At 44.2% G+C, this 26,816-nt stretch overlaps 2 protein-coding genes across 8 annotated transcripts in view; both read left to right on the top strand.

The window, feature by feature from the left end:
* Positions 1–16,569, top strand: part of HAUS1 (HAUS augmin like complex subunit 1) — a 26,012-nt gene extending 9,443 nt beyond the window's left edge. For 2 of the 4 annotated variants that reach the window (XM_058173233.1, XM_058173234.1), the window contains exons 5-9: positions 3,547–3,670; positions 9,129–9,194; positions 11,729–11,800; positions 13,443–13,490; positions 16,119–16,567. In XM_058173233.1, the coding sequence (XP_058029216.1) occupies positions 3,547–3,670; positions 9,129–9,194; positions 11,729–11,800; positions 13,443–13,490; positions 16,119–16,202 (394 nt within the window). In that variant the 3' untranslated portion in view covers positions 16,203–16,567. Of the gene's footprint in view, positions 1–3,546; positions 3,671–9,128; positions 9,195–11,728; positions 11,801–13,442; positions 13,491–16,118 lie in introns of all 4 variants that reach the window. The other 2 variants (XM_058173232.1, XM_058173231.1) reach the window with 2 other exon arrangements.
* Positions 16,570–20,389: 3,820 nt separating this feature from the next.
* Positions 20,390–26,816, top strand: part of ARK2N (arkadia (RNF111) N-terminal like PKA signaling regulator 2N) — a 67,244-nt gene continuing 60,817 nt past the window's right edge. For 2 of the 4 annotated variants that reach the window (XM_058171202.1, XM_058171201.1), the window contains exon 1: positions 20,390–20,673. The gene's annotated coding sequence lies outside the window, so the exon portion shown is untranslated. The remainder of the gene's footprint in view (positions 20,674–26,816) is intronic. The other 2 variants (XM_058171199.1, XM_058171200.1) reach the window with 2 other exon arrangements.

Below are 26,816 nucleotides of genomic sequence, written 5' to 3'. Positions count from 1 at the left end.
CACATTGCTCCCAGAAGCAAGCTGAAGCCTGAAGATGACGAATGAGACTTTTGAAGCGTCATCAAGACACTTCCAATTTTACGGGAGAAAACCGAACAACCAAAGACCTATATATATATATATATACAATAAAATGAACAAAACAAAGACCTACATATATATATATATATATATATATATATATATATATATATATATATATATATATATATATATATATGTCTTTGGGTTTTCTCCCGTAAAATTGGAAGTGTCTTGGCGACATTTCGAAGTCTCATTCGTCATCTTCAGGCTTCAACCGTGCTTCTGGGAGCAATGTGATCGCAGCTGTTTCTTCCTTTTAACTGCTAGTGGGGTTTGAACTGATTGGGTGGGAGCTTGGCTGTGCTCTGATTGGATGGGGTTTTTCTGTGCTCTGATTGGCTGGGGTGTGTCCTGTGTTGGTGGGGCTTGGTTGTGCTCAGTCTAGTCTGTGCTGCAGGGGATTTGAGCTGGTGAGCTGCATAGCTGTTGTTTGGCTTTGTGGTCGTGCTACATCTTCATAGTGGGTGTCAGTCTGCTGCATGAATGGATTGGAGGGTTTGAAATGGCTAATGTTGCAGCTGCGGTCTGGCTTCTGGTCCTTGGTCGTGCTTCATGATCAGTGTGGGTTTGGGTCTGCTTTCTGGGTGGATGTGGTGGTGACATCCTGTGTGGACCTTGTGAGTGTGGGTCTGGTGTCATTCCTCGTGTTAGGGACTCGTTTGTCAATAAGGGCGGTTTCAAATGGCTGGTAGGCGGAGGTGTCATCTCGCTTGTTCATGCTGTGTGGGCGTTTATCTCAATGGCTTCTCTGATTATTCTGTTGTTAAAGTGTTCAGTTTTGGCGATAGTTCTGGTCTTTTAAAGTCAATATCATGTCCTGTGACTTTAAAGTGTTGGACCAGGGAAGAAGTTGGTTCCTCTTTTGAATGAGTTCTTGTGTTCTTCAATGCGTGCACTTATTCTTCTGTTGGTTTGTCCGATGTATGTGGTGGGGCAGGCGGTGCATGGGATTTCATATACTCCTTGATTTTCTAACTCAATTTTGTCTTTGGGGTTTCTTAGGATGGTGGATATTTTTCTGTTTGTGCAGAATGCTGTCTTGATGTTGTGTTTGTGGAGGATCTTGCTGGTTCTGTCTGTGGTGCCTTTTATATATGGGAGGAGGGCTGTGCTTTTCTTGTTCTCTGTCTTGGATTTTAGTGGGGGTTCTTTTGGATTAGCTTGGTAATCTTATTTGTTTGGAATCCATTGGATGTTAGTACGTTAGTGAGAGTGTCTAGTTCGGGTTTTAGGTGTTGTTCATCAGCTAAGCATTTTGTTCTGGAGATGAGTGTCTTGGCTACGGAGTTGATCTGTGCTGGGTGGTGGTGTGAGAGTGCATGCAGATAGCGGTTTGTGTGTGTTTTCTTCTGGTAGATGGTGTGTCCTAGGGAGCCATTGGGTTTTCTGTAGACTAAGACATCCAGGAAGGGAAGTTGGTTATTAACTTCTGTTTCCATGGTGAACTGTATTTTGGGGTGTAGGCTATTGAGGTGTGTGAGGAAGTTGTCAAGTTTTTCTTTCCCGTGTGGCCAGATTATGAAGGTGTCGTCTACATATCTGAGCCAGAGTTTGGGTTTGTGATCAGATTTTTCTAGTGCTTGGGTTTCAAAGTGTTCCATGTAGAGATTGGCAATGACAGGTGAGAGGGGTGATCCCATGGGTGCTCCTTCTACTTGTTTGTATTTTTGTCCATTATAGATGAAGTATGTGTTGGATAGGCAGTGGTTGGTCAGATCTAGGATGTGCTTGGGGGGGTTATATTTGTTTTGGATAGCTGTCAAGGCTTCTTTGATTGGCACTTGGGTGAAGAGGATATGACATCAAAGCTCACGAGTAGGTCGCTGGGCTGTAAGTTTTGTTTCTTTATGATCTCTATGAACTGGAATGAGTTTTTTACGTGTGAGGTGATGGATTCTGCATAGGGCTGTAGTTGTTTGGCGAGAAATTTGGCTAGGTTTTGTAGAGGTGAGCCTATGGAGCTGACTATGGGTCTGAGTGGGGGTTCCTTCTTTGTGTATCTTGGGAGGCCATAGAGCTTAGGGCATCTGGATGATTTCTCTGGGAATGATTCTTTGTTGGATTTCTTCGCTGATGGGGAGGCTTTTATTTTGGATCTAGTGGTTTTTTTAGGTAGGTGGTGGGGTCTGTGTTTAGGGGCTTGTATGCAGGGTCTTGGAGTAGGTTGGTTAATTTGGTTTGGTAGTCAGATGTGTTCATAACCACCGTGGCGTTGCCCTTGTCTGCTGGTAGGATTATTATGCTGGTATCTTTTTTCAGGTTAAGTAGTGCTGTCTGTTCCTCTTTGGGTAAGTTGCTTTTGGGTGGCTTGCTGGTGCAGGGGATGTTGGAGATCTCGAGTCTGATTTTGTTAGCGTCATCGGGGTTGATTTTGGTCAGGCTGGTTTCAACTCCGCATATAATGGTTTCGGTGGGGATGTATTTGGGAGTGACTGCAAAGTTGAATCCTTTGGAAAGGACATCGGTTTCAGCTTTGGTGAGGATCCTATCTGAGATGTTATGCACTGTTTGTTTCATGTGTTGCTGTGAGGGTGGAGGGGTTTGTTTCTGGCGTTCTTGTAGTCTTCGGAGTTTGTTGGTGTGCGTGTCTGTCTTGAGGGTGGTCTGTGTTTCGGCTCTCCAGACGGCAAGTTGTTTGGATTTGTCCCAAAGTGCAGGGTGCATATATAATACACACACACACACATATATACACATTGACCTGAATCTGTCATAATTAAATGGCATGCTGTCTCTTTTGATTTCCAAATGTATGTCTAGTATACATTCTGAATTCTAGTGATTCAGATGGCATTGCAGAACCAAACAGAGGAGATCACACGGTAGCAGTTCAGAAAACAGCCAGAAAGCACCCAGTCACAGGCTGCTAGTGATACAATCTTGGTGACGTTACCTAGTTGGCTAATGAAACATCTGTAAGAAAACAACCAAGCTCAGAGAGCACCAAGGACCCCACAGTCTTCCTCCTCCTCCTCCTCCTCCTCCTCCTTCCAACCCTCTTCCTCCTCCTCCTCCTCCTCCTGTTCCCCCTCCCTGCAAACCTCACTCCCTTCTAGCACTGATGATATCACCTAGTTGGGTAAGGTAATGTCTGGAAGAAAACAAGAGGGCACCAAAGACCCCACGGGTCGTTGTCTTCTTCCTCCTCCTCCTCCTCCTCCTCCTCCTCCTCCTCCTCCTCCTCCTCCTCCTGTTCCCCCTCCCTGCAAACCTCACTCCCTTCTAGCACTGATGATATCACCTAGTTGGGTAAGGGAATGTCTGCAAGAAAACAAGCTCAGAGGGCACCAAGGATCCTACAGTCCTCCTCCTCCTCACAAACCCCACTCATTTCTACAGTAGCACTGATGTTGTTACTCAGTTGGGTAATGAAAGATCTGCAAGGAAACTACCAAGCTCAGAGAGGGCCCCGCACTTCAACCCTGAGCTACAATTAGTCTCTCTTCTCTTGCTACTTTGCAGCGATGTCCTGAAAGCCGAAAAATTTCTGATAGAGGAAAGAAAAACAGCTGATCACCGAATGAAGAATATGGAGTTCCTAATGAAAAAATCAGAAGATATCAAATGCGAAATTAGATCCGTCAAGGTAAGCCGGACGAGACCGCTCAGATTCCTGAGGAATGAAATTGATATTTCTGGGGACTCGAAAAAAGAAAGAAGGATTTTTGATTTCCTTTAAAAAAAATATGGCTTTAAGTTCCTGCAGGTCCCCAATCCCGCCATCTGAAATCTGGGAACAGCTGTTTTAAAGGGGATCCCGAAAGAGGAGAAATGGAGAACAAATGATACTATAGCTCCAGGTGGCATGCGGAATCATCTCTGAGGCGGGGGCGGGTTTCAGAACCCGTCGCTACCGGTTCGCTCATGGGCACACTGGTGCACGTGATGCTTCTGCAGTGGGTGGGCGGGCAGAGCCTCCCGCTGCTACTGGTTTGCCCGATCCAGTAGCACTGCTCTGCGGGCACGCGAGCGATTGCCCTAGGTCAGCCCCACCGCGCAAGCTTGTGTGCCTCCCGCTGGCAAGCTGTTTTTCGCATCCCTGCCGCGCGTGTCGTGTCCCACCCCTGCTCCGACGAACGAGTCAAGGACGTCCGTAACAAACTTGGCAACCAAGCCTCTGCAGCTTGCCAAGTTCCTTCGAGGTTTATCAGGGCAGGCAGGAGTCCAAGTTGTGACTTCAGCGATAGGCTCCGATATCAGCAAATTAGATAAGACTTTGCTTGACTCAAGGTTGGAATGCCAAAAGCAGGTCCTTTATATAGGCTGTGGGTCTGGCTCCATGACTCAGCATTTAATCAGGCCTGCCCCATCCCTCCTTCTGCTGGCGTCGCCTCTCAGATCTCTGGAAGCGAGGGTCCATCTACTCTGAATTGTCTTCAGCTGGATCTGCTGTCAGCGTCTGGGAAAGGGAGGGGTCAGAGGGAGCAGGCCCGAGTAATTCTACCACCTGGCTGGCTTCCTGCCCTGAAGGCTGAGCCAAAGGAACACACGCTGTATGAGTGAGGTTTATTAGGCTTCTCCTTTCACTCCTGGAATCCTCTCTGGGCATGGGGCCAGGGCCGGGGGCTGGAGTCATGACAGGCCGTTCATCTTCATTATCAGACTCGGAGTCTGATAAAAGGCCCGGTTGGAGACGGGAGGGGCCCGGCTGAGGAGAGGAGGGAGGATGAGTCACAAAAGCACGTGTAGGAAAAGCGTGGGGGGCAGGGAGGTGCAGCACACCACCCTGCACCTCGTTTTTGGTCCCAGGAGGCTTCAGGGAGGCCTGTTAGGCCCGAAACAGGGCGTGGGGGGCGCGCCTCCCCCCTGTGGCCCATTTTTGGTCACAGGAGGCTTCAGGGAGGCCTAGTAGGCCCAAAACGGGGCGCAGGGGGGTCGCGCACGTATGTGCAGGGCGTGAGACACACGGGGGGGGAGGGGCATTGCATTATGGATGTGGGCCTGCATGCTTGCGGCACCCAAGGGGAAAAAAAGGTTAGCCATCACTGCTATAACTCTTGCTTGAATTTTGAAGGAAAAAAGCAGAAGCTTACAATAAAAATATTTTTTAGGCCTTACTGCTTTAGACTTCACTTGCTAGAGGTTCCTCTGCAAAGGAAAATCTTCATGTTGGAATGTGCATTAGAAACCCATTAGAAAGGTTAGCCTCAATTCCTAGGGTCTGTATTCATGCAGCCAGGAATTTATTTTTTATTTATTTATTTATTTTGGCAATTTTATGGAAACGGTGATGTCCCAGCCAAGTGCTGTCCACGCCTGATTCTTTTTAGCTTTCAAACTTAGAAAACAGATAAGAGAAAATATTTGTGCTTTGGGGTTGTTGAACCGTTGGGATCTTTTTATTATTATTATTATTTATTAAATTTTTATACCGCCCTTCTCCCAAAAGACTCAGGGCGGTGTACAGCCAAAAAATAAAACACAATACATATACAATTAAAACCAACAATTAAGACCTAGCAAATTACAAAAGGCTGATAATTAAAAGTTTAAATTTAAAATTATAAATTTTTTAAAAAACCCAACAATAAAAACCCCAATTTAAAATTAAAACTATTAAAACTATTATGCCAGTCCCGCTTGAATAAATAAATATGTTTTTAGCTCACGACGGAAGGTCCGAAGATCAGGCACTTGACGTAGGCCAGGGGGGAGTTCATTCCAGAGCATCGATGCTCCAACAGAGAAGGCCCTACTCCTGGGGGCCGCCAGCCGACACTGTTTGGCAGACGGCACCCTGAGGAGACCTTCTCTGTGAGAGCGTACGGGTCGGTGGGAGGCATAGGGTAACAGCAGGCGGTCTCGTAAGTACCCGGGTCCTAAGCCATGGAGCGCTTTAAAGGTGGTAACCAAAATCTTGAAGCACACCCGAAAGACCACAGGAAGCCAGTGCAGACTACGCAGCAGTGATGTTACATGGGAGCCACGAGCGGCTCCCGTTACTACTCGCGCAGCCACATTCTGGACTAACTGCAGCCTCCGGGTGCACCTCAAGGGCAGCCCCATGTAGAGAGCATTGCAGTAATCCAACCGAGACGTGACCAGAGCGTGAGTGACTGTGCATAAGGCATCCCAGTCAAGGAAGGGACGCAACTGGCGGACCAAGCGAACTTGGTAAAAAGCCCTCCTGGAGACGGCTGCCAGATGTTCATCAAAGGACAGCCGTCCATCCAGGAGGACGCCCAAGTTACGAACCACCTCCTTTGGGGCCATTAACTCGCCCCCAACAGTCAGCTGCGGGTGCAGCTGACTGTACCGGGGTGCCGGCATCCACAGCCACTCCATCTTGGAGGGATTGAGCTTGAGCCTGTTTCTCCCCATCCAGACCCGTACGGCTTCCAGGCACCGGGACAGCACTTCGACCGCTTCGTTGGGGTGGTCCGGGGTGGAAAAGTACAGCTGAGTATCGTCAGCGTACAGATGATAACTCACCCCGAAACCACCCCGAAATCTTTGGTGCTCTCTCGGAGCCTGGGGGTTTCCTTCCAGATATTCCATCACCCAACAAGGTGACATCATTAGTATAGCTCAGTGAGTAGCAATAACTCCACAGATCAACCTTGAGCTCCCGATAATCCCTTGTATTGGGATCTCTCTCTCTCTCTCTCTCCCCCCCCCTTCCTTCCTTCCTTCTCTTTTTTCTTTTTTTCTCCCTCTTCCTTCCTTCCCACCTCCTTCCTTCCTTCTTTTTCTTTCTCTCTCTCTTTCTCCTTTCTTCCCCTCCCTCCCTCCCTCCCTCCCTCCCTCCCTCCTCCCTCTTCCCTCCTTTCTTCCTTCCCACCTCCTTCCTCCTTTCTTTTTCTTTCTCTCTTTCTCCTTCCTTCCCCTTCCCCTTCCCCTTCCTTCCTTTTTCTTTTCTTTCCTCCCTCTTCCTTCCTTCCTTCCCTCCTCCCTCCCCCCCTTCTTCCCAGCCTTTCCCTTCCTTTCTTTCTTTTCTTTCCTCCCTCCCTCTTCCTTCCTTCCTTCCCACCTGCTTCCTTCCTTCTTTTCCTTTCTCTCTCTTTTTCTCCTTCCTTCCCTTTCCCCTTTCCCTTCCTTCCTCCCAGCCTTTCCCTTCCTTTCTTTCTTTTCTTTCCTCTCTCCCTCTTCCTTCCTTCCTTCCCACCTCCTTCCTTCCTTCTTTTTCTCTCTCTCTCTCTCTTTCTCATTCCTTCCCCTTCTCCTTTCCCTTCCTTCCCCTTCCTTCCTTCCTTCCCTAAACAGTCATAATTAAATGAGGGGATTTCCTGCCCAAGATGTGATCCTGGCCACCAAATTGGATAGAAGAAGGTAAGGAGAAGTGACAGACACGGATTATTATTGCCCACCAGTCTCAAAAACCCCATTAACTCCCAGTTTCTGCTTTAAGGGTCACTCTATTTAACATAACATAACATAACATAACAACAGAGTTGGAAGGGACCTTGGAGGCCTTCTAGTCCAACCCCCTGCCCAGGCAGGAAACCCTACACCATCTCAGACAGATGGTTATCCAACATTTTCTTAAAAATTTCCAGTGTTGGAGCATTCACAACTTCTGCAGGCAAGTCGTTCCACTTATTAATTGTTCTGACTGTCAGGAAATTTCTAAGTTGCTTCTTTCCTTGATCAGTTTCCACCCATTGCTTCTTGTTCTACCCTCAGGTGCTTTGGAGAACAGCCCGACTCCCTCTTCTTTGTGGCAGCCCCTGACCAAGGAAGGAAACAGGTTCACAGATAAGTTCGCTTGGTGACCGTTTGAAGTAACAACAGCGCTGAAAAAAAGTGTCTTATGACAATTTTTCACACTTAACGACCGTTGCAAGCATCCCCCGATGGTCACATGATTTACATTCAGATGCTTGACAGCTGACTCCCATTTATGACGGTTGCAGTGTCCCGGGATCACATGATCCCCTTTTGCGAACTTCTGACAAGCAAAGTCAGCAGGAAAGCCAGATTCATTTAACAACCGTGTCACTAATGTAAGAACGGCAGTGATTCACTTAACAAATTCAGCGAGAAAAGTTGTAAAATGGGGCAAAACTTACTGAGCCGATTTCTCACTTAGCAACGTTGGGCTCAATAGTGGTCGTAAATCGAGGATTACCTGTATCATAAATCTTGAGTCGGTTGAGAAGCATCTGGATTTTGATCACGTGACCCCCATGGGGAGGCTGCAACGGTCGTATGTGTGAAAAACGGTTGTAAGTCACTTTTTTCAGTGCTGTTGTAACTTTGGACAAACGTTCACTAAATGAACTATTGTAAGTCAAAGACTACCTGTGTTTCTATAGCCAGCTCTGATTTCAGAAAAAGTGGCTTCCTACAGTAGTGGCCAAAATTGTGGAAACCTTTTGGGAAAAGTGGATTTTTGAGGTTTGATGGCTAATAACGCCGCTTTTTTTTTTTTTGGAGTTTCAAGATAATCCTATTCCATTGCTGGAATGGCCTGGGAATAGCTCAGACTTTAACCCAATTGAAAATCAATGCAGCCAACTAAAGAAACTTGTTAGTCAGAAGCGACCCAGCAATAAAACCCAGTTAATAGAAGCAATCCTTCAATCTTGGTTTCACATGATAACAGCTGCAGAACTAAAAGATTTGGTTCACTCCATGGGAGGACGTTGTAAGGCCATAATTCATGCTAAAGGTTACCCAACATGGGGATAATTTTTGTATATCTCGCTTTTTCTATGGTGATCATTTTTGCATATCTCCTTTTTTCTACATGTTTCACTTTGCTTCTCCATACTGTAACTGCTATTCTGATAGCAAATCCTTCATAAAAGTTATTGCACTACATTCTTGATTAAACTATCTTTCCATTGATATATAATTTTATGGTACTACTCCAAAAAGAAGTGGTGTTTTAGCTAGTTTTAGAAAAGACACTTTTCCCAAAAGGTTTCCACAATTTTGCCCACTACTGTACTTTGCTGCTCTTTCCAGTTCTTCTAGGAAACGGTGGAAGGGGCTCTTTTATATCTCTGTGTATAAACATCTCGTTTCCTATGAGTAATTCTGGGTGCTTTTGGTCTAGTTCCCCCTCCCCTCCTGCTAATCTCTCTCTTTTCTCCCTGCAGGACCAGCTGTCTGAGAGTGGGCTGGATGCTTCTCTGACACATGAATCACTGGTGACCCTTTCAGAGGTGGGTGGGATGCCACGGACGTTACAGAACGAGACATGAGCTGGCTGGTATTTAACCTGGGCAGCTGGAGGAAATGATAATTCAGCAACGTGGAGCCGGGATTTGAGTCTTAAATGCCTCTCTAAAAATGTTCAGGATTCCAGCATCTGATGTTCAAAGGCCTCCAGTGAAAAGAGATGCTGAATGAGAGGTGGAGGGGGAGAGGGAGGGAGGGAGAGAGAGAGAGAGAACAAAACACAAAACAGAAAGAGAGAGACAAGGAGAGGGGGAGGGAGAGAGGGAAGGAGGGAGAGAAAAAATCAGAGAAGGAGGGTGGGAGAGGGAGGGAGAGAGAGAGAAAGAAAGAAACACAGAAACAGAGAGGAAAGGAGAGAGGAAGGGAGGGAGAGAAAGAATTAGAGCAGGATGGTGAGGGAGGAGAGAGGGAGGGAGAGAAACAGAAACAGAAAAGGAAGGAGGGAGGGAGAGAGAAACAAACAAACAAACAAACAGAAAGACAGAAAAGGATGGAGGGAGAAACAAACAGAAAGAAAGAGAGAGACAAGAGAGGGGAGAAGGAGATAAAGAATTAGAAGGAGGGTGGGAGAGGGAGAGAGAGAAAAAAGAAACAGGAATAAAGAGAGACAGAGAGAAAAGGAGGGAGGGAGAGAAAGAATTAGAGCAGGATGGTGAGAGGGTAAGAGAGGGAGGGAGAGAAAGAGAAAAGGAAGGAGGGAGGGAGGGAGAGAAGGGAGGAAGAAAGAATTAGAGAAAGAAGGAGAGTGGGAGAGGAAGGGAGAGAGAAAGAAACAAGCAAGCAGAGAAAGACAAATGGAGGGAGGGAGGGAGAGAGAAAGAAACACAAACAGAAAGAGAGACGAGAGGGGAGAGGGGGAGGGAGGGAGGGAGAGAAAGAATCAGAGAAGGAGGGTGGGAGAGAGAGAGAGACAGAAAAAAAGAAACAGAAACAAAGACGGACAGAGAGAAAAAAAGAAAGAAACAGACAGAAACAGAGAGAGAAAAGGAGAGAGAGATGGAGGGAGAGAAATAGAAGGGAGGGAGAGAAAAAAGGAGGGGGAGAGAATGTGAGGGGGGAGAGAGAGAAACAGAGAGAGAGAAAATTCGATGAAAAAATTAAAAACAAAAAAAGCCAAACAGAATGCAAAGGTTTTCAATTCATAACAGCGGCCACGTTGATCCCCCTTTTGTGACCTGACAAGCAGAGTCCATAGGGAAACCAGATTCACTTGACAAAAGTGTTATTAGCTTAAGAACGGCAGCAATTTTTCTCTGAACAAAGGTGGCAAGAAAAGCCGTAAAATGAGACAAAGCCCATTTAACAAATCTGTTCACTTATCAATAAAAGCTTTGATAAGCTTCCATCGCAGTCGTAGGTTGGGGCCTGCCTGTCATACAAATGAAATGAAACCAAACAGAAAAAAATCAGAGAAGGAGGAAGAAAGAATTAGAAGGAGGGAGGGAGGGAGGGAGGAGAGAAAGAAAGAGAGAGACAGAGAGAAAAGGAGGGAGGAGAGAAATAGAAGGAAGGAGGGAGAGAAAGAATCAGAGAAGGAGGGTGGGAGAGGAAGGAGGAGGGAGAGAGAAAGAAACAGAAACAGAGAGAAAAGGAAGGAGGAGGAGAGAAAAAAGAAAGAAACAGACAGAAACAGAGAGAGAGAAAAGGAGGGAGGGAGAGAAAGAAACAGAAACAGAGAGAGAAAGAATTAGAGAAAGAAGGAGAGTGGGAGAGGAAGGAGATAAAGAATTAGAAGGAGGGAGGGAGAGAGAGAGAAACAAACAGAAAGAGAGAGACAGAGAGAAAAGGAGGGAGGGAGAGAAAGAATTAGAGCAGGATGGTGAGAGGGTAAGAGAGGGAGGGAGAGAAAGAGAAAAGGAAGGAGGGAGGGAGAGAAGGGAGGAAGAAAGAATTAGAGAAAGAAGGAGAGTGGGAGAGGAAGGGAGAGAGAAAGAAACAAGCAAGCAGAGAAAGACAAATGGAGGGAGGGAGAGAGAAAGAAACACAAACAGAAAGAGAGACAGGGAGAGGGGAGAGGGGGAGGGGGGGAGGGAGAGAAAGAATCAGAGAAGGAGGGTGGGAGAGAGAGAGACAGAAAAAAAGAAACAGAAACAAAGACGGACAGAGAGAAAAAAAGAAAGAAACAGACAGAAACAGAGAGAGAAAAGGAGAGAGAGATGGAGGGAGAGAAATAGAAGGGAGGGAGAGAAAAAAGGAGGGGGAGAGAATGTGAGGGGGGAGAGAGAGAAACAGAGAGAGAGAAAATTCGATGAAAAAATTAAAAACAAAAAAAGCCAAACAGAATGCAAAGGTTGACAAAAGTGTTATTAGCTTAAGAACGGCAGCAATTTTTCGCTGAACAAAGGTGGCAAGAAAAGCCGTAAAATGAGACAAAGCCCATTTAACAAATCTGTTCACTTATCAATAAAAGCTTTGATAAGCTTCCATCGCAGTCGTAGGTTGGGGCCTGCCTGTCATACAAATGAAATGAAACCAAACAGAAAAAAATCAAAATAAAATAAAATAATTATTTCCACAGAAACTGGCAGATTTGAAGAACCAGTCAGTTCCTTTAAAGAAGAAAATAAAGTCTTATCTGGATCTCACTCCGGTAATTCCCTTCCTTCCTTCCTTCCTTCCTTCCTTCCTTCCTTCCTTCCTTCCTCCCTCCCTCGTTCCCCTTCTCCTTGAGCTGCTCTTCTGTAGACAGGTGTCTTGCACCCATTTTATGGACACTAAAAACTGAGGCCAGAATAGAAAGAAGATGAAAATGCAGGGGTCTGCAAACTTGGCTCTTTTAAGACTTGTGGACTTCAACTCCCAGTTCAAAAACAAGCAGACTTTATTAGAACAGCTGAGAATTAAACTCATTCTCAGCGTTGTCCAAACTAAATCAAAGCAAATTCTTCCTAACACAATTCTTCAATCTTATCACCAGCCTTGGTCTAATTAGGCAAACTGCCAAAGGCTTTTCTTGGCAAAAGTTCAAAAGCAGAAGACGCTGACAAGAAATAAATGCAGCAAGACAAGGAGCAAGGCTATCAATGTTGTTTTCCGGCAAAGAGCTCAAACACCGTTGCTCGTCTTTTAAGCCTTATGGGAAGGGCCAATCATCTCCTGGCCTTACTCCCGAGTCGTCCTCTTTGCTTTAGCTGCTTTTGCCTTCTGGCAGCTCTTCTCATGCGTGCATTAGGAACAGGCTCCTCCTGTTCCTCTGCCTCACTACTGTCAGCCTCTGGAGGCTCCGGAGTCCGCACATCACTCCCCGATGGCCCTGGCCCCACCTCTGCCTCTGACACAGAGCCCTCATCCGGGCCTTCCCCAGCCTCCAGGACTGGCCCATGTTCTTCCTCAGCCTCATCGCTGTCTGATTCCGTTGCCAGCTCCGCAGGCTGCTGGCAGACAACACATGCCTCGGCCTGGTTCCGGTCCATGGACCAGGGGTTGGGGACTCCTCCTGCACTAGAGGAACTGGGCTTAAGGAGAGTGGGAATACAGAAGCCGAAAAAGGAGGGACGGCAGCATTTTTAGTAGGAAAAGTATGGCCGTATTATGAATTCTGGCACAGTACACCTGCCTAAGGAATTCTGGGAATTGAAGGCCACATATCTTAAAAGTTGAGAAACACTGTGCTAGAGTGTTGGGTATTTATGCAATGCAGTCTCTTATGGAATATTTGGGAGGGATGCCCTACCTGTGGCATGTTGGATGTCTGGAGGGAATCCTGCGTGCGGCATTACAACTATGTAATGAGCCGTGGTGGCGCAGTGGTTAGAGTGCAGTACTGCAGACTGCCGGCTGACTGCAATTTGGCAGTTCGAATCTCACTAGGCTCAAGGTTGAACTCAGCTTCCATCCTTCTGAGGTCAGTAAAATGAGGACCCAAATTGTTGGGGGCAAGAGGCTGACTCTGTAAACTGCTTAGAGAGGGCTGTAAAAGCACTGTAAAGTCTAAGGGCTATTGCTATTTTCCTTCCTTCGTTCCTTCCTTCCTTCCTTCCTTCTTTCCTTGCTTGCCATGGTGCTACAGTGTTTAGAATGCAGTATTGCAGGCCAACTCTGACCATTGTCTGGAGTTCAATCTTGACTAGCTCAAGGCTGACTCAGCCTTCCATCCTTCCGAGGTGGGTAAAATGAGGACCCAGATTGTTGGGATCAATAGGCTGACTCTGTAAAGCGCTTAGAGAGGGCTGTAAAGGAATGTGAAGAGGTATATAAATCTAAATGCTAGTGCTATGTTGTCTTCTTTTCAGAGTCCTTCTCTTGCTCGAGTGAAGATTGAAGAAGCCAAGAGGGAGCTGGTAGGTCTTTCCCCTTGGCGTTAATTTGAAATGAGTCTCAGGGCTAACATGGATGGCTAATTTCAGTCTAGCACAGTGGTTCTCAACCTGTGGGTCGGGACCCCGTTGGGGGTCGGATGACAATTTGCCAGGGGTCGCCTAAGACCATCTGAAATATGGGCAGTATACTTGAGAGTCGAAGAATCGCACTCCAATGGTTGACTCCACAAGCCAGCTGCAGGCTCTTCAAATCGCTAGCCGAATTCGGCTTCAGGCGCGATGAATTAAAAAAGAGAGAAATCTTTGCTCTGATGTCTCCCTCTCAAGCCAGCTGCAATCACTCCCAATCGTTAGCCTAATCTGGCTTCAGGCGTGATAAACTTAATAGGGGAGGAGTCTCCGCTTTAATGCCTCCGTCCTCAAGGCAATCACAAGCAGTTCAGATCGCTAGCCAATACGGCTTCAGGCGCGATAAATTCAAAACGAAAATAATTTCATGGTTGGGGTCGCCACATCGTGGGGAATTGTATTAAAGGGGTCGCAGCACTATAAAGGTTGAGAACCACTGGTCTAGCAGAAGGGATACACAGAAGGGCATTGAAGGAATCAGGCATGTTTAGTCCAAGTCAGTACAGATAATCCTCGACTTAACAACAGTTCTTTATCAGGGTTCCAAGTAACACATCCATAGCAACCAAAACGCCGAGGCAGGTGGATTCCTCAAAGAATAGATTTATTGGCCATGTCATATTTCGGCGTGAGCTGAAAACGCACCTATTTATTCAAGCGGGACTGGATTGAAATTTTATTGGGGTATTTATGTTTTAAGATTTTAAATGGTTTTAAAATTTCGGCCACATTATAATATTTCTTTTTAACTTCTTTTTAATGTTTATATATTGAATTTTTACTTGGCTGTACACCGCCCTGAGTCCTCCGGGAGAAGGGCGGTATAAAAATCGAAATAAATAAATAAATAAATAAATAAATATTGGCACGACCTGGTGAAAACCGACTCTAAATGCTACCCATGGTTTTCACCTAGTTCAGGGGTCAGCAACCCAGTGGCTCTGGAGCCGCCTGTGGCTCTTCTATCTCTCTGCTGCGGCTCCCTGTCGCTGGTCGGCTCCACAGTTGATAGGGCTTTTAGTTAGGAAGGTAGAGGAAAAAGGACGCCGCGCTAGGAGGAGACTCTATGGTGGGGGGAACCAGACTTCCGGTTGGCAGAGGAAAAGGGATGCCACGCTAGGAGGAGACTCTATGGTGGTGGTGGTGGGAACCGGACTTCCGGTCGGTTCCAGAATTGAACGGGGGGGGGGGCCTCCGGTTAGGAGCTTTGTGGCTCTTTTAAGGTTGCCGATCCCTGACCTAGTTCTTTTCATTTTCTCCAAACAATTTATCACATGGTCCAATCAGGAGACAGTCCAGTTCAGGGGTGAAATGTAAAATTTGTAACTTACCAGTTCTGTGGGCGTAGCTTGGTGGTGGTGGGGTAATGTGACTGGGTGGGCGTGGCCAACGGTTTTCTTTTTTTAAACTTTTAAAAGCATTTTTTTTCTACAACCTCTTTGGACAAAAAGATTGTAGCAAAAATGCTTTTAAAAGGCTCTGAAAATCCCCGCTGAGCCGCACGATCATCAGAGGCTTTTTTTTTTAATTTTTAAAAGCATTTTTTCGGCTGAAGAAAAAATGCTTTTAAAAGTTAAAAAAAAAAACCCTCTGATGATCGCGCGGCTCAGCTGGGCGGGGGGGGGCAGGGATTTTTGCTACCGGTTCTCCGAACCACCCACAGCCATCGCTACTGGATCGGGCGATCAGGTCCGAACCGGGAGCATTTCATCCCTAGTCCAGTTGCTAGGTGACACTAGTCCCCTTCCTTCTAGACATCTGGTGGGAATGTCCTTGTTTCCAAGAGAAAGTATTTTATTTTGGCTACAACACCCCAGCTATCTCTACTCCCCCTCCCTTTCCCACAGCTCCAGTTGTGGCAGCACTGAAGCCTCGAAATGACCACAGCCAGGATTGACATTCATTTTGTGACCGTTCAAAATTTACAGCGGCACTGAAAAACGTGACTTTTAAGTATTTTTCACACTTACAACCATTGCTGTATCCCCATGGTCACGTGACTAGGTGGCTCAGTGGCTAGGACACTGAGCTGTCAATCAGAAAGGCCGGCAGTTCGGCTCCCTAGTACAGGTCTGCGTGAGCAGGGGGTTGGACTAGATGACCTCCAAGGTCCTTTCCAACTCTGTTACTGTTAACTGATCAAAATTCGGGTGCTTAGCCACTCCCTGAATTAGAGAATCGTGAAAAGTTCCTGAATTAGACACATATTTATGACGGTTGCAGTGTCCCGGGGTCATGTGATCCTCTTTTGCGACCTTCTGACAAGCAACATCAATGGAGAAACCAGATTCACTTAACAACCTTGTCAGTAGCTTAACAAACTGCCGCGATTCGCTTAACGGCGGCGAGAACGGTTGTAAAATGGGGCAAAGCTCATTTAACGACGAACTGGCTCAGCGATGGAAATCTGGGGCTCCATTGTGGTCGTAAGTCGAGGACTACCTGTAATTCTTCGGTTTGAAGAAAGAGCTGTTTTCCTTTGATACAAAACTTACCGGATGCTCTATTTCCCCTTGACAGGAAGCCCTGGAGGCCGAATTTTCAACAAAGCTGGATATGACTGCACTTTCAGTAACTTTGCCTACCAAACGACCATTTGTGTAATCATTCTGGTGCACCGAGAAAGGGAACAGTTGTGGGTGTTGTGCCTGATGGTCTCTCTCTTCCCTTAACAGAACATAACCATATTGTATATAAATTTATTTTTCTTCCTGGGAACTATGTCATGGTATTCAGTCTTGCTGAATAAAATTTTTTAACATATGGATTTATACAAGCCATTGGGTTACTGTAAAATGTTATTGTAACTAACTTGTTCACAGAAGAATAACTATAAGCATCTCATTACTGACAATAAAGTGTTATTTATTTATAAAATTTATTAGCCGCCCATCTTACTACTCGGTAACTCTGAACGGTTTAGATTATTAAAGATAAAACCGTATAAAACCTAATGATATAAATAAAATGCTATAAAAATCAACCTAGCTTAAAAGAATTATTAAAATTATTAGAACTCGTTGTCTTTTAACAACCCCATAATCCCTTGAGAGTCTGGTCAACTGAATGGAGCTGAGTGTTTACTGGCCAGATGCCCTTCCTGTTGCCAATGCAGAGTTTTTTTCAGCAGATATATTCTCAGTGTGCCCAGAGAGAGAAATATCTGCCTCTACCTAGGATCGAACTCACAGCCTCCTGATCGTGAGGCGAGAGAACCACCTCTAGGCCACTGTACCACTATTAAAACTAGCATAGTTAATTATTAATCATATTGAAACTATTGAAAAGAGGAGAATGGTCTGGAAAAGTCTAGAATAAATAGAATATCTTTCATATTGCATGAAAATCTTAATTGCTCCCTGCTCAATTCTTCCTAGCATCTGGGTGAAATCCAGCAGGTTCTGGAGAACCAGTAGTGGAAATTTTGAGTAGTTTGGAGAACCTCTGTCTGGTCCCAGAGTGGGGTGGGAATGGAGATTTTGCAGTATCCTTCCCCTGGAGTGGGGTGGGAATGGAGATTTTGCAGTATCCTTCCCCTGCCACGCCTACCAAGCCACGCCCACAGAGCCGGTAGTAAAAAAAAAGTACTGCATTTAAAAAAAAAGCAGTGGTTAGAATGCAGTACTGCAGACTGCTACTGCTGCCTGCCGGCTGCCTGTAATTTGGCAATTCAAATCTCACCAGGCTGAAGGTTGACTCAGCCTTTCATCCTTCCGAGGTGGGTAAAATGAGGACCCAGATTGTTGGGGGCAATGTGCTGATTCTTTAAAACCGCTTAGAGAGGGCTGTAAAGTAGTATGCAAGTAAGTGCTATAGCTAAGTGCTTTTGCTATACTCCCGCACCATTCGAAGGCTATTCATCCCAAAGTGCATAGCTAAAATGTCTACGGAGATTCTCCATCATCCAGATCATGGTTGTCCCAAAGGTGCTTTTCAGAGCTGCAGAAGCTTCTTGGATGAGAAGCGAAACATCTTCAAAGGAAAACCAGAAAGTCTAGTTGCCTCTTGAAAAAGCACCTTTGGGGAAGTGAGGTTCATGGTTGTCACCTTTTAAGACCTGAATTAGAATGCTTTACAGTTCTTGAATTATGACCACTTAGGTAGCAACAACAACAAGAGTTGGAAGGGACCTTGGAGGTCTTCTAGTCCAACCCCTTGCCCAGGCAGGAAACTCTGCACCATTTCAGACAAATAGTTATCCTACATTTTCTTAAAAATTTTGAGTGTTGGAGCATTCACAACTTCTGCAGGCAAGTCATTCCACTTATTAATTGTTCTCACTGTCAGGAAATTTCTCCTTAGTTCTAAGTTGTTTCTCGCCTTGATTAGTTTCCACCCATTGCTTCTTGTTCTACCCTCAGGAGTTCAAAGTTATTGTTGTACCTAGAATGGAATGGAATGGAATGGAATAGAATAGAATAGAATAGAATTTTTTATTGGCCAAGTGTGATTGGACACACAAGGAATTTGTCTTGGTGCCTATGCTCTCAGTGTACATAAAAGAAAAGATACGTTCATCAAGAATCCTAAGGTACAACATTTAATGATGATCATAGGTACAAATAAGCAATCAGGAAACTATAAATCATAAGGATACAAGCAACAAAGCTACAGTCATGCAGTCGTAAGTGGAAGGAGATGGGTGATGGGAACGATGAGAAGATTAATAGTAGTGCAGATTTAGTAAATAGTTTGACAGTGTTGAGGGAATTATTTGTTTAGCAGAGTCATGGCGTTCGGGGAAAAACTGTCCTTGTGTCTAGTTGTTCTGGTGTGCAGTGCTCTATAGCGTTGTTTTGAGGGTAGGAGTTGAAACAGTTTATGTCCTGGATGTGAGGGATCTGTAAATATTTAAATGGGTCCTAGCCTGGCATCAAAGTCAATAAAGACATTAGAAATGGCATCTTCAGCTTCTTTTATTAAAATACTCAAGCAAAAGGGTCTCAGCAGTTAAAGGAGCCAATGCCTCAAGCAATGCACAAACATAAATTTTATACAGTTATGATCAAGGAAATTTAACAGCCTAAAAATCACTTATTAATTCCTTGACACATGTTTTTGACTGGATTCTTCTATTTTACCCTTCTTCACACATTGTATGTTTATGCTAATAAGCTTTCTTATCAAAAGAGGCATGTCTTTTACTATTATAATAAGCTAGAGGTTACCAAAGTTTATATATCTACTTTTAATTGTAGATATATTTATTTTTAATAAATGTACTTGTAATTTTCTGTTGCTAGGCAATAATTGTCCCACTGTTTGTGAAACTTTCTGTGTCAGCAATTCCTTTAACAAACTCCTAATTCCAACCTGATTCCTTTGTTGTAACTTTGAAAAGTTTACGACTTTTTTGCAGGAAGTCAACATTACTTATAGTTCCCAGCAAAAAATGCTCATTGCGAACAATGGGATTGCTTAATGGCCACTGCAAAAAAGTTTGCAAAATCAGGTGCACTTACATGATAACCTGCTTAACCATTGGCAATGACTTATGATGTAATACTGGACTTAATCATAAATTGAGTCATAAATTCAGTTGTAAGTTGAGAACTACCTGTACATGCTTAGATTGTTAGCTGCCTGGAGCCCACTGGCAGCAAACCTTAATAATCCCAAAAGCAGGAAGGTCCAAAAAACCACAAAAAACCACAAAATGGTGGCCCCCAACCATGCAACACATTGTCAGAGCTCTAAATGCATGGGTAAGGCTGCCATCTTGACCTTTTGATCCCCATTAGGAAGTGATTCTCATGCAAGATTTTGCTTCTTCGGGAAGTGCTGGGAGCTCTCCACCTGCTGCTATTCAGGTGTCTTAAGCTGCAACTCCCATTGCATCTTGGATAGGCTGGGTCCAAGGTGTGTGGGAATTGTAGCACTGCCATGGTAGACTGATCCTGGGTTCATGGGAATGGTAGCGTTGCCATATAGACTAGTCCTAGGTGCGTGGGAATTGTAGTGCTGCCATGTTGACCAGTCTTGGGTGTGTGGTAATCGTAGTGCTGCCATGTTGACTGGTCCTGGGTGTGTGGGAATTGTAGCACTGACGTGTAGACTGGGCCGAGGTGCGTGGGAATCATAGCACTGCCATGTTGAGTGGTCCTAGGTGCATGGAAATTGTAGCACTGCCATGTTGACCAGTCTTGGGTTTGTGGTAATCGTAGTGCTGCCATGTTGACCGGGTCTCGGTGTGTGGGAATTGTAGTGCTGCCATGTTGACCGGTCCTGGGTGTGTGGGAAATGTAGTGCTGCCGTGTAGACTGGTTCTGGGTGTGTAGGAATTGTAGGGCTGCCGTGTTAACTGATCCCAAGCAATAGGAAAAGTACAAAAGCTGACCAATATCTTGTATTGGTCCTGCATGCAAAATTTTTCTCCATCTAGTAATAGTAAACTACTTTTTGTAGTAAAACCCTTTTTGCTTTTACAAAGTGGTCGCAGGCTAACAGCCTTGTTCACATAACCCCTAAATCCCGGTCAAGTAAAAAAAAAAAAAAAAAGAGCAGGAAAGAAAAGGTTAATTCTGCCTGCCTGCGTTGCGCGCACGCGCAGTCGGTCGATGGCCGTATAATGCGCGCGCCGCCTTTCGAACTCCGCGACCGTTGGAAGCCTACAGAAAAGGTGCCGCCCCTTTTCCCCTCGCTTTCCCGCCCAATTGCCTTCCGCCGTTGCAGGAGCGGCCGGGAGCCGCAAGGTGGCGCGGCCAGGACGCCGCGTCACGCCCCCTCAGCCGTTCTTTCCGGCCCCTCACCGCTTTCCTCCTCGGCGTACTTCCTGTGTCAGGTAGCGCCGCTGTTGCTGCCGGAAGTGACGTCGGAAGGCTCGAGCTGAGGCAATCCCAGCGGCCTCCCTTCTGAGGTGACATTTTTTCCCCCCCCTCCTTCCTCCGGCTTCTTCTTTTCGTCCCTCCTGCCCGGGCCGAAGTAGCGGCACCGGCCACGCCAGAGGAGGAACGGAGAGCGGGTGGGGGAAAGGAGGAGCCCCGGCCCCTCATGCTCGAGCTGGCCCTTCCCGCGGGGCCTCAGGCCGGGAAGAGCCTCAGAGGCCGCGGCGGCGGCGGCGGCGGCAACAACTCTGGTGAGTGACACCCCACCCCCACCCCGCCTTCTTGGTCGTTTTAGCCTCCCGGAGCTTCTTGGCCTACGAAAGCCGAGTCCCCGCAAACCGCTCTCCGGGTATTCGGAGGGGACTGAGAGGCCGCTTCCCTTTGGTCGCCTCGCTCGGCCACCCTCGACTCAGGCAAAGCGGGCCTACTGAAAGAGACCCGCCACCCTCCCCGAACTTTCCTTGCTGCTCTCCCTCCCTGAAAGCCCTTAATTGGGACCGCACCATCTTAGGCCCCGGGAGCAACTCGGCTTGCCCCCCGTCGGGACGACCGGAAAACGGGGATATAAGAGCCTTAAACCGTGGTTAGTTTAAGAAGGGGAGGGGGAGTTTAAGCGTGTCGTGCGAAGGGTTCGTGTGGTCCGGTTAGGGTTAGTATGAGACATCCTCCCCCCCCACCCCCGTTACCCAGGTTTGGAAGTGGGGAGGGGAGGAGTGAGATTGAACCCCACACCAAACCGAAGCTGCATCAGATCTCGTTATTCCACTCTTGTGTGTTTTTTGTAATCAGAATAGAGTCAGAAGGGACCTTGGAGGCCTTCTAGGCCAGAGGTCTCCAACCCTGGCAACTTTAAGACTTGTGGACTTCAACTTCCAGAATTCCTCAGCCAGCAGAATTCCTCTCCCAGGATTCTGGGAGTTGAAGTCCACAAGTCTTAATGTTGCCAAGGTTGGAGACCCCTCTTCTAGTCCAGCCCCCCTGCTCAAGCAGGAGACCCTGGCCTCTATCATTTCAACATATGACATATGTCGAACCTGCAGAAACAATTCCTTTCTTCTTCCTTTTACAAGGAACTAGGAAAGACTGAACTGGCCGTCATCTTAATTCCCCAGGCAAGGATGTATTCTGGCTTTTGTTGAATATTTTCCATCTCGTGCTCGGTATTTTTTTTTTTTTAACTACAGTTTTGAGATGAACTTCTCCTAGATATTTTCCATGAATCTCCAGGAGATTATGGTTCTTAAAAGGCTGTCCCAAAGGTGCTTTTTTTTACAAGAGGCAACTGGACTTTCTTTGCCTCCTGAAAATTTTTTTTTTTAAAAAAAGCACCTTTGGGATAACTATGACCTAGATGTCTGAGAATCTCCATAGACTCCTTACAAGGCTGTTGCAATCCAGCGGTGAAGATTTAAGATTGGGGAGAAGTAGCATTTTCCCTAAATCATACCGGATTAACAGCTGTGGTTGCTGTGTTTCATCCTTCCTGTCTTTGTTGAAAATTACACTAGATTGGATTTAATTATATCCCACAATGCAATATGCTGATCTTTTTTTCCTTCCTAAAAGGGTTGGGAATATACTAGATATCGTATTTTTTTTGGGGTATTTTTATCTTTGTGTTGTGCTTTGAATATTCTATCCATTCCTGCTAGAAGCAAGGTGAAAATAAGCCAGAGATGTAAATAAAATTCAACTTCCAAGTAAAGAATTTCTTGGCTGTATTAGTGATTGCAAATGATAAATATTGCTGCATTGAATTTCTGGGATCTGAGACATCGTTCAGCAAAGCTTAATTTCTAGGTTCATCAGCTGTATTTCAGCCAGTGAAAGCATAGTCATGATTTTATTAATCAGTTTATTATATCTGGTGAATTGCACCAGTTTTCAGTAAACACTAAGCTCAATTTTAGGTGAAATGGTTGGCAATGTCTTTGTTACCAAAACTAATTTAGCAGCCCATTAGTTTGCTTAAGTAGTAATGTTTTTTTCTTATGTCTTTAGCGTTATCAAATTTAATACAGGTGGAAGCCTGCTGGAAATTTTTAAAAATTTTTTATACGCATGTTGATTAAATTGAATATGATTGTAATTATTCATCCCATTTCTAGGTCTCCCAATTTCATAAACATCTATAAGCAGCTTTACAAAATTAAAAACAAAAAAATGACCAATATAATATTTAAAAAGCATAGTCACCCTGCATTAGAGGACATTGCTTAGTTGATAGGATCTAAAGTATGCCAACTCTGATTGTAAATACAATGAGAGACAGTCTGTCAGATACACCATATAGGGCTTTATAGGTATTAACTGGCCCCTTGAATTGTTCCCGAAAGCTTATTAGCAACCAGTGCAGCTCACAAAACGTGTTTCATGGGCACAGCTAGGCTTGCCTTTTATGTGCGTTGCTTCATTCTGGGCCAGTTATGCCTTTTGAATGGTCTTCAGGAGTGGTGTAGACCCTATTGCAGTGGTTCACTCATAAGGTGGTCAATGCATGAGTACCGCAAGGAAGGTCTCACAGTCCAGGCATGATTGGTGAACAAGTGGGGTTTGTGCAACAGCTTTCCTGGGCACAAGCTGTTTCACAAACGCCTTCCCCTCAAGCAACTATTAAGTGTTTAGGAAGACCACCAGATTGCACATTAGACCTGAAGGGGAAATGCAGCCCATTTAAGGATGAAGATCCCAAACCCAAGAGTTTGAAGTAGCCACTCAATCTTCCTAGGGTTGAGTTTGAATCTGTGTGTCCCTACCCACACTTCAACAGTGAGATAAGGCCTTTGCTAGCCAGATAATTGGGTGTTATCCACGTATTGATAATACTTGACTTCAAACTGAAAAATTACTTCCCCAAGTGACTTTACGTAGGTATTAAACAGGAGGGATGAGAATGTTGACCCCTGTAGCCCTTGACAAAGCAAGGACTGCAGACCCAACAGTAACTTGAATCGGTAACAGTTATTCCTATCAATCCTATTCCCCCCATAGCTGGTCCAGAATAATACTGTGACAAAGCTGCTGAAAGATCAAGGAGGGCCAGGAGAATGTGTCAGCTCCATCTTGGCTCCACCATGGGTCATTAACAATGCTGTACTGAGTACTGTATGTGCAACCAATGCTGTCTCAATACTATACTGACTACTGTAATCAGCCTGAAACTCAACTGAAAAAAGTCTAGCAATTGTTCACCAGGATGGTCTTGTAAAACTTTCAACTTTAATTTTTAATTTAATTATGGTACTGGACAAAACGTTGAGAATATGGACAGGACCATGTATGAACAAAAAAACCCCACTACATATTGGTGATACATACGGGTGAATTTTGCTTACTATCTCAGCTCTTTTTATTGCATCCAGTACAATAAATCAGTGGTTTAGAAATTGGTGTTTTGGGGAAGTTAGAGAATTGCAGCCAAAGTTACAGCAATTTAGACAACAAAAGCAAACTCCCTGGACTTTACATTTTTTCTTGTTTAGGATTGACATCCATAAGCAATTTGTATTAAGGAGAGTCAGAGTGGTAAAGTGATGAAGTACTAGATTAGGACAACCAAGGTTCGAATTTAGCGGTCTCAGCCTAACATCACGCAGAATAAAACTTGGAGAAGGTTGCATACTGTGCAGAACATAATGTTTTGCCTTGAAATCCTAGAGTAAAAGGTATTTAAATTTAATAACTTCTCTTATTACTAGATTTTGCTGCTTATTCAGTGTTCGAATGATTATTCAGGCATATAATTTTGCGCTGGATTTCTTGAGACATACTTTTGTATTATTCATGAAATATTAAAGAGAATTTAAGATTTCTATAAAATTTAAATTTTAGTAATAGTTTTGGTTTGAACAAACACTGATATTCTGCACAGTCAGAGTCCATTGGAGTTGAGCAGCTATAAGGAACCAAATAAAATTAGTGAAGGGGTTTTATTTATAGTTATTTTAAGTTTTTTCAGTTATACTCTAGACTATATTGAGATATTTGCAGTTGCATATCCTCAATCATGTGATACATTTTGTGTCCATGGCACAGTATTAATAGTTTTATATCTCAGAAAGAAGATCTCAGTAGATTTTTTCAAGAATGACTGAGAAATAAACTTAAGCAATATTTCCATGGGTGGAGTTCTTTTGATGATGATTTTGTGTAAAAGCTCTCTAGATATGAAATCTATGTGAAAAACATACATATATGCAGAGCTGAATTGGCATCTGTGATCCTTCTTAATGATTATTATGTTTTTAATATAAAACTGGATTATACTATTTTATTCAAATTGATTGTATAATTTGGACATTATAGAACTATAGATATATGCTTTTCTAGCTACTAAAGTGGACAAATATTAAAATGTAGGAAAATTTGGAAGACAAGGAAAGTTTAGGAGCTTATTAGTTAATATGTGGAGAGCAAATAATACTTTATTTTTTTTGAAATTTAATTATTTTGCCATCTAAATAATTTAAACACCTACCTCTTGATTCTAATCCTGATTTTTTTGTCTGCTTGTTTGTTTATCAAATATACTACTCATCTTTCTAAATGATTCTAGACAGATTAGGACCATAAAAACATATAATAAGAGACACAGTTAAAAAGATAGAATTAAAAACAGAGCTAAAAACAAAAAGGTAGAAAGAGCTCTCTCAAGCCTCCGACCACCCCCAGGGTCATGTGATAACCTTTTGGGAACTTCTGAGAAGCAAAGTCAATGAGGAAGCCAGATTCACTTAATAACTCTGGCAAGAAAGGTCGTAAATCCACTTAATAAATGTCTCTCTTAGTAACAGAAATTTGGGGCTCAATTGTGAGTCCTAAATCGAGGATTGCCTGTATTTTATAACTACAATATTTCAGTATGTTAATCTGAAGCCGTCAAATGCTTTTTAACATGGATGAGGGCCTAATATGATGTCATTCACAGGTGAAATCATACTATATAGTCAGAGGAAAATGATTCTGTTGTACTTGAGAGGAAATAAACATAAGCTTTTGCTCAGTTGCTTACTGTATAATGAGCATGACTAAGATCAAGGTTTTAAAATATTGAGCAGAGTTCAAACAACGCTTCTTATGGAAGGTTCTTTTTTTCCAGTGAGTTTGGAGTAATCGCTTAGCAGCATGGCCGAGTCCATAGGGAGAAAGGTTGAAAGTCACAAGCCTCTTCACAGAAATTCTCTGTGTGCCTACCATTGCCCTGCATGTATGTAGCAGCTGGAAGTAATTGCCTGTCTTTTATAGATAGATGTCTCACCTGGAATTGTCCCCCATGGCCCCAACATGATGGCCCCCCCATAACCAATGGTGCCCTTCTGGCAAACTAAAAAGAAAATGAAAATGGTAGAAATTCTACAGTGCACCTCCTGGCACTATAGTTGTTGGGAGTGTTGAGGTGCCCAGCTAGGGATATAGCTCTTCTTTTTCTCCTCCTTGGGAGACAGAGCGGTCTTATAATAAGAGGTAAACAAAATAAAAGGAAATGAAATAATGTATTTTAACTCTAGGTTGTCATATGAAAATATTCAGCACTGGAGGAATATAAAGAATTGTTCAAATCACAGATTGTAATTTGAAAATATTTCCCATAGGAAAATATAGAGCTCCAGCTAAACCACAAACTTGCTGATCATTCCAAACTAGAGAAACCTCTACTGTAAAGGAATTCCAAGTGACATAATACATGGAGTTACTCAGTTTGTGCAGAGAAAATAAATGATTTTCAGAGACAAAATAATAGATTTAGGCACACACAGCAACTGAAATTAAATTTAATACATAATTCCCAGCGAGGCCTCTTTGTTATTTCTTAGAATAAAGTGCTACTTGAATGTTCCCTGCTAGCTTTCTTGCATTTTTATCTATCTTTTAGATATTTAGATATTATTTTATAACTCTTCTTTATTCTGCCCCTATACTTAGCTTCCATCTTAGCCATCCATGTTTTAAGGATCAAAACATTTCTGTGTTGCAGAAAGGGAGTGGTTTGGGAATAGTCTGCCTACCCACAAGGTCTCAAGCCAATCCTCATTTGAGAACATGTGTAGAAACAGCAACATGCATTCCTTGTCTGGAAAGCAAGCTGTTATTCCTGTCAGTACCAGGTGGCATCACAAAAAAGGGTACTGCTGATAAAATTAAATTTAAATGATGTCAGATGAATGTAACAGATTCTGGGGAAAATGAGTAATCTATAGTTTCCTTTCTCAACTATTTTGATAGCGTCAGTTCTAGCTTGACCTCTGTGCATCATGCCATTTTTTTCCATTCGTTTCTGAATTATTAGAATATTACAGTTTTCAGTATGTGTTAAGTAAACATTTGGTGCAGACATCATAGGTATTTGGAGATAATTTCAAAAGTTAAATTTAGGAGACCAAAATTGTATGAAATT

Source organism: Ahaetulla prasina, chromosome 2 (assembly GCF_028640845.1).
Source record: "Ahaetulla prasina isolate Xishuangbanna chromosome 2, ASM2864084v1, whole genome shotgun sequence".
NCBI lineage: Eukaryota > Metazoa > Chordata > Lepidosauria > Squamata > Colubridae > Ahaetulla > Ahaetulla prasina.
The sequence above is the reverse complement of the archived record's forward strand: the minus strand, read 5'-3'. Positions and strand labels throughout refer to the sequence as shown.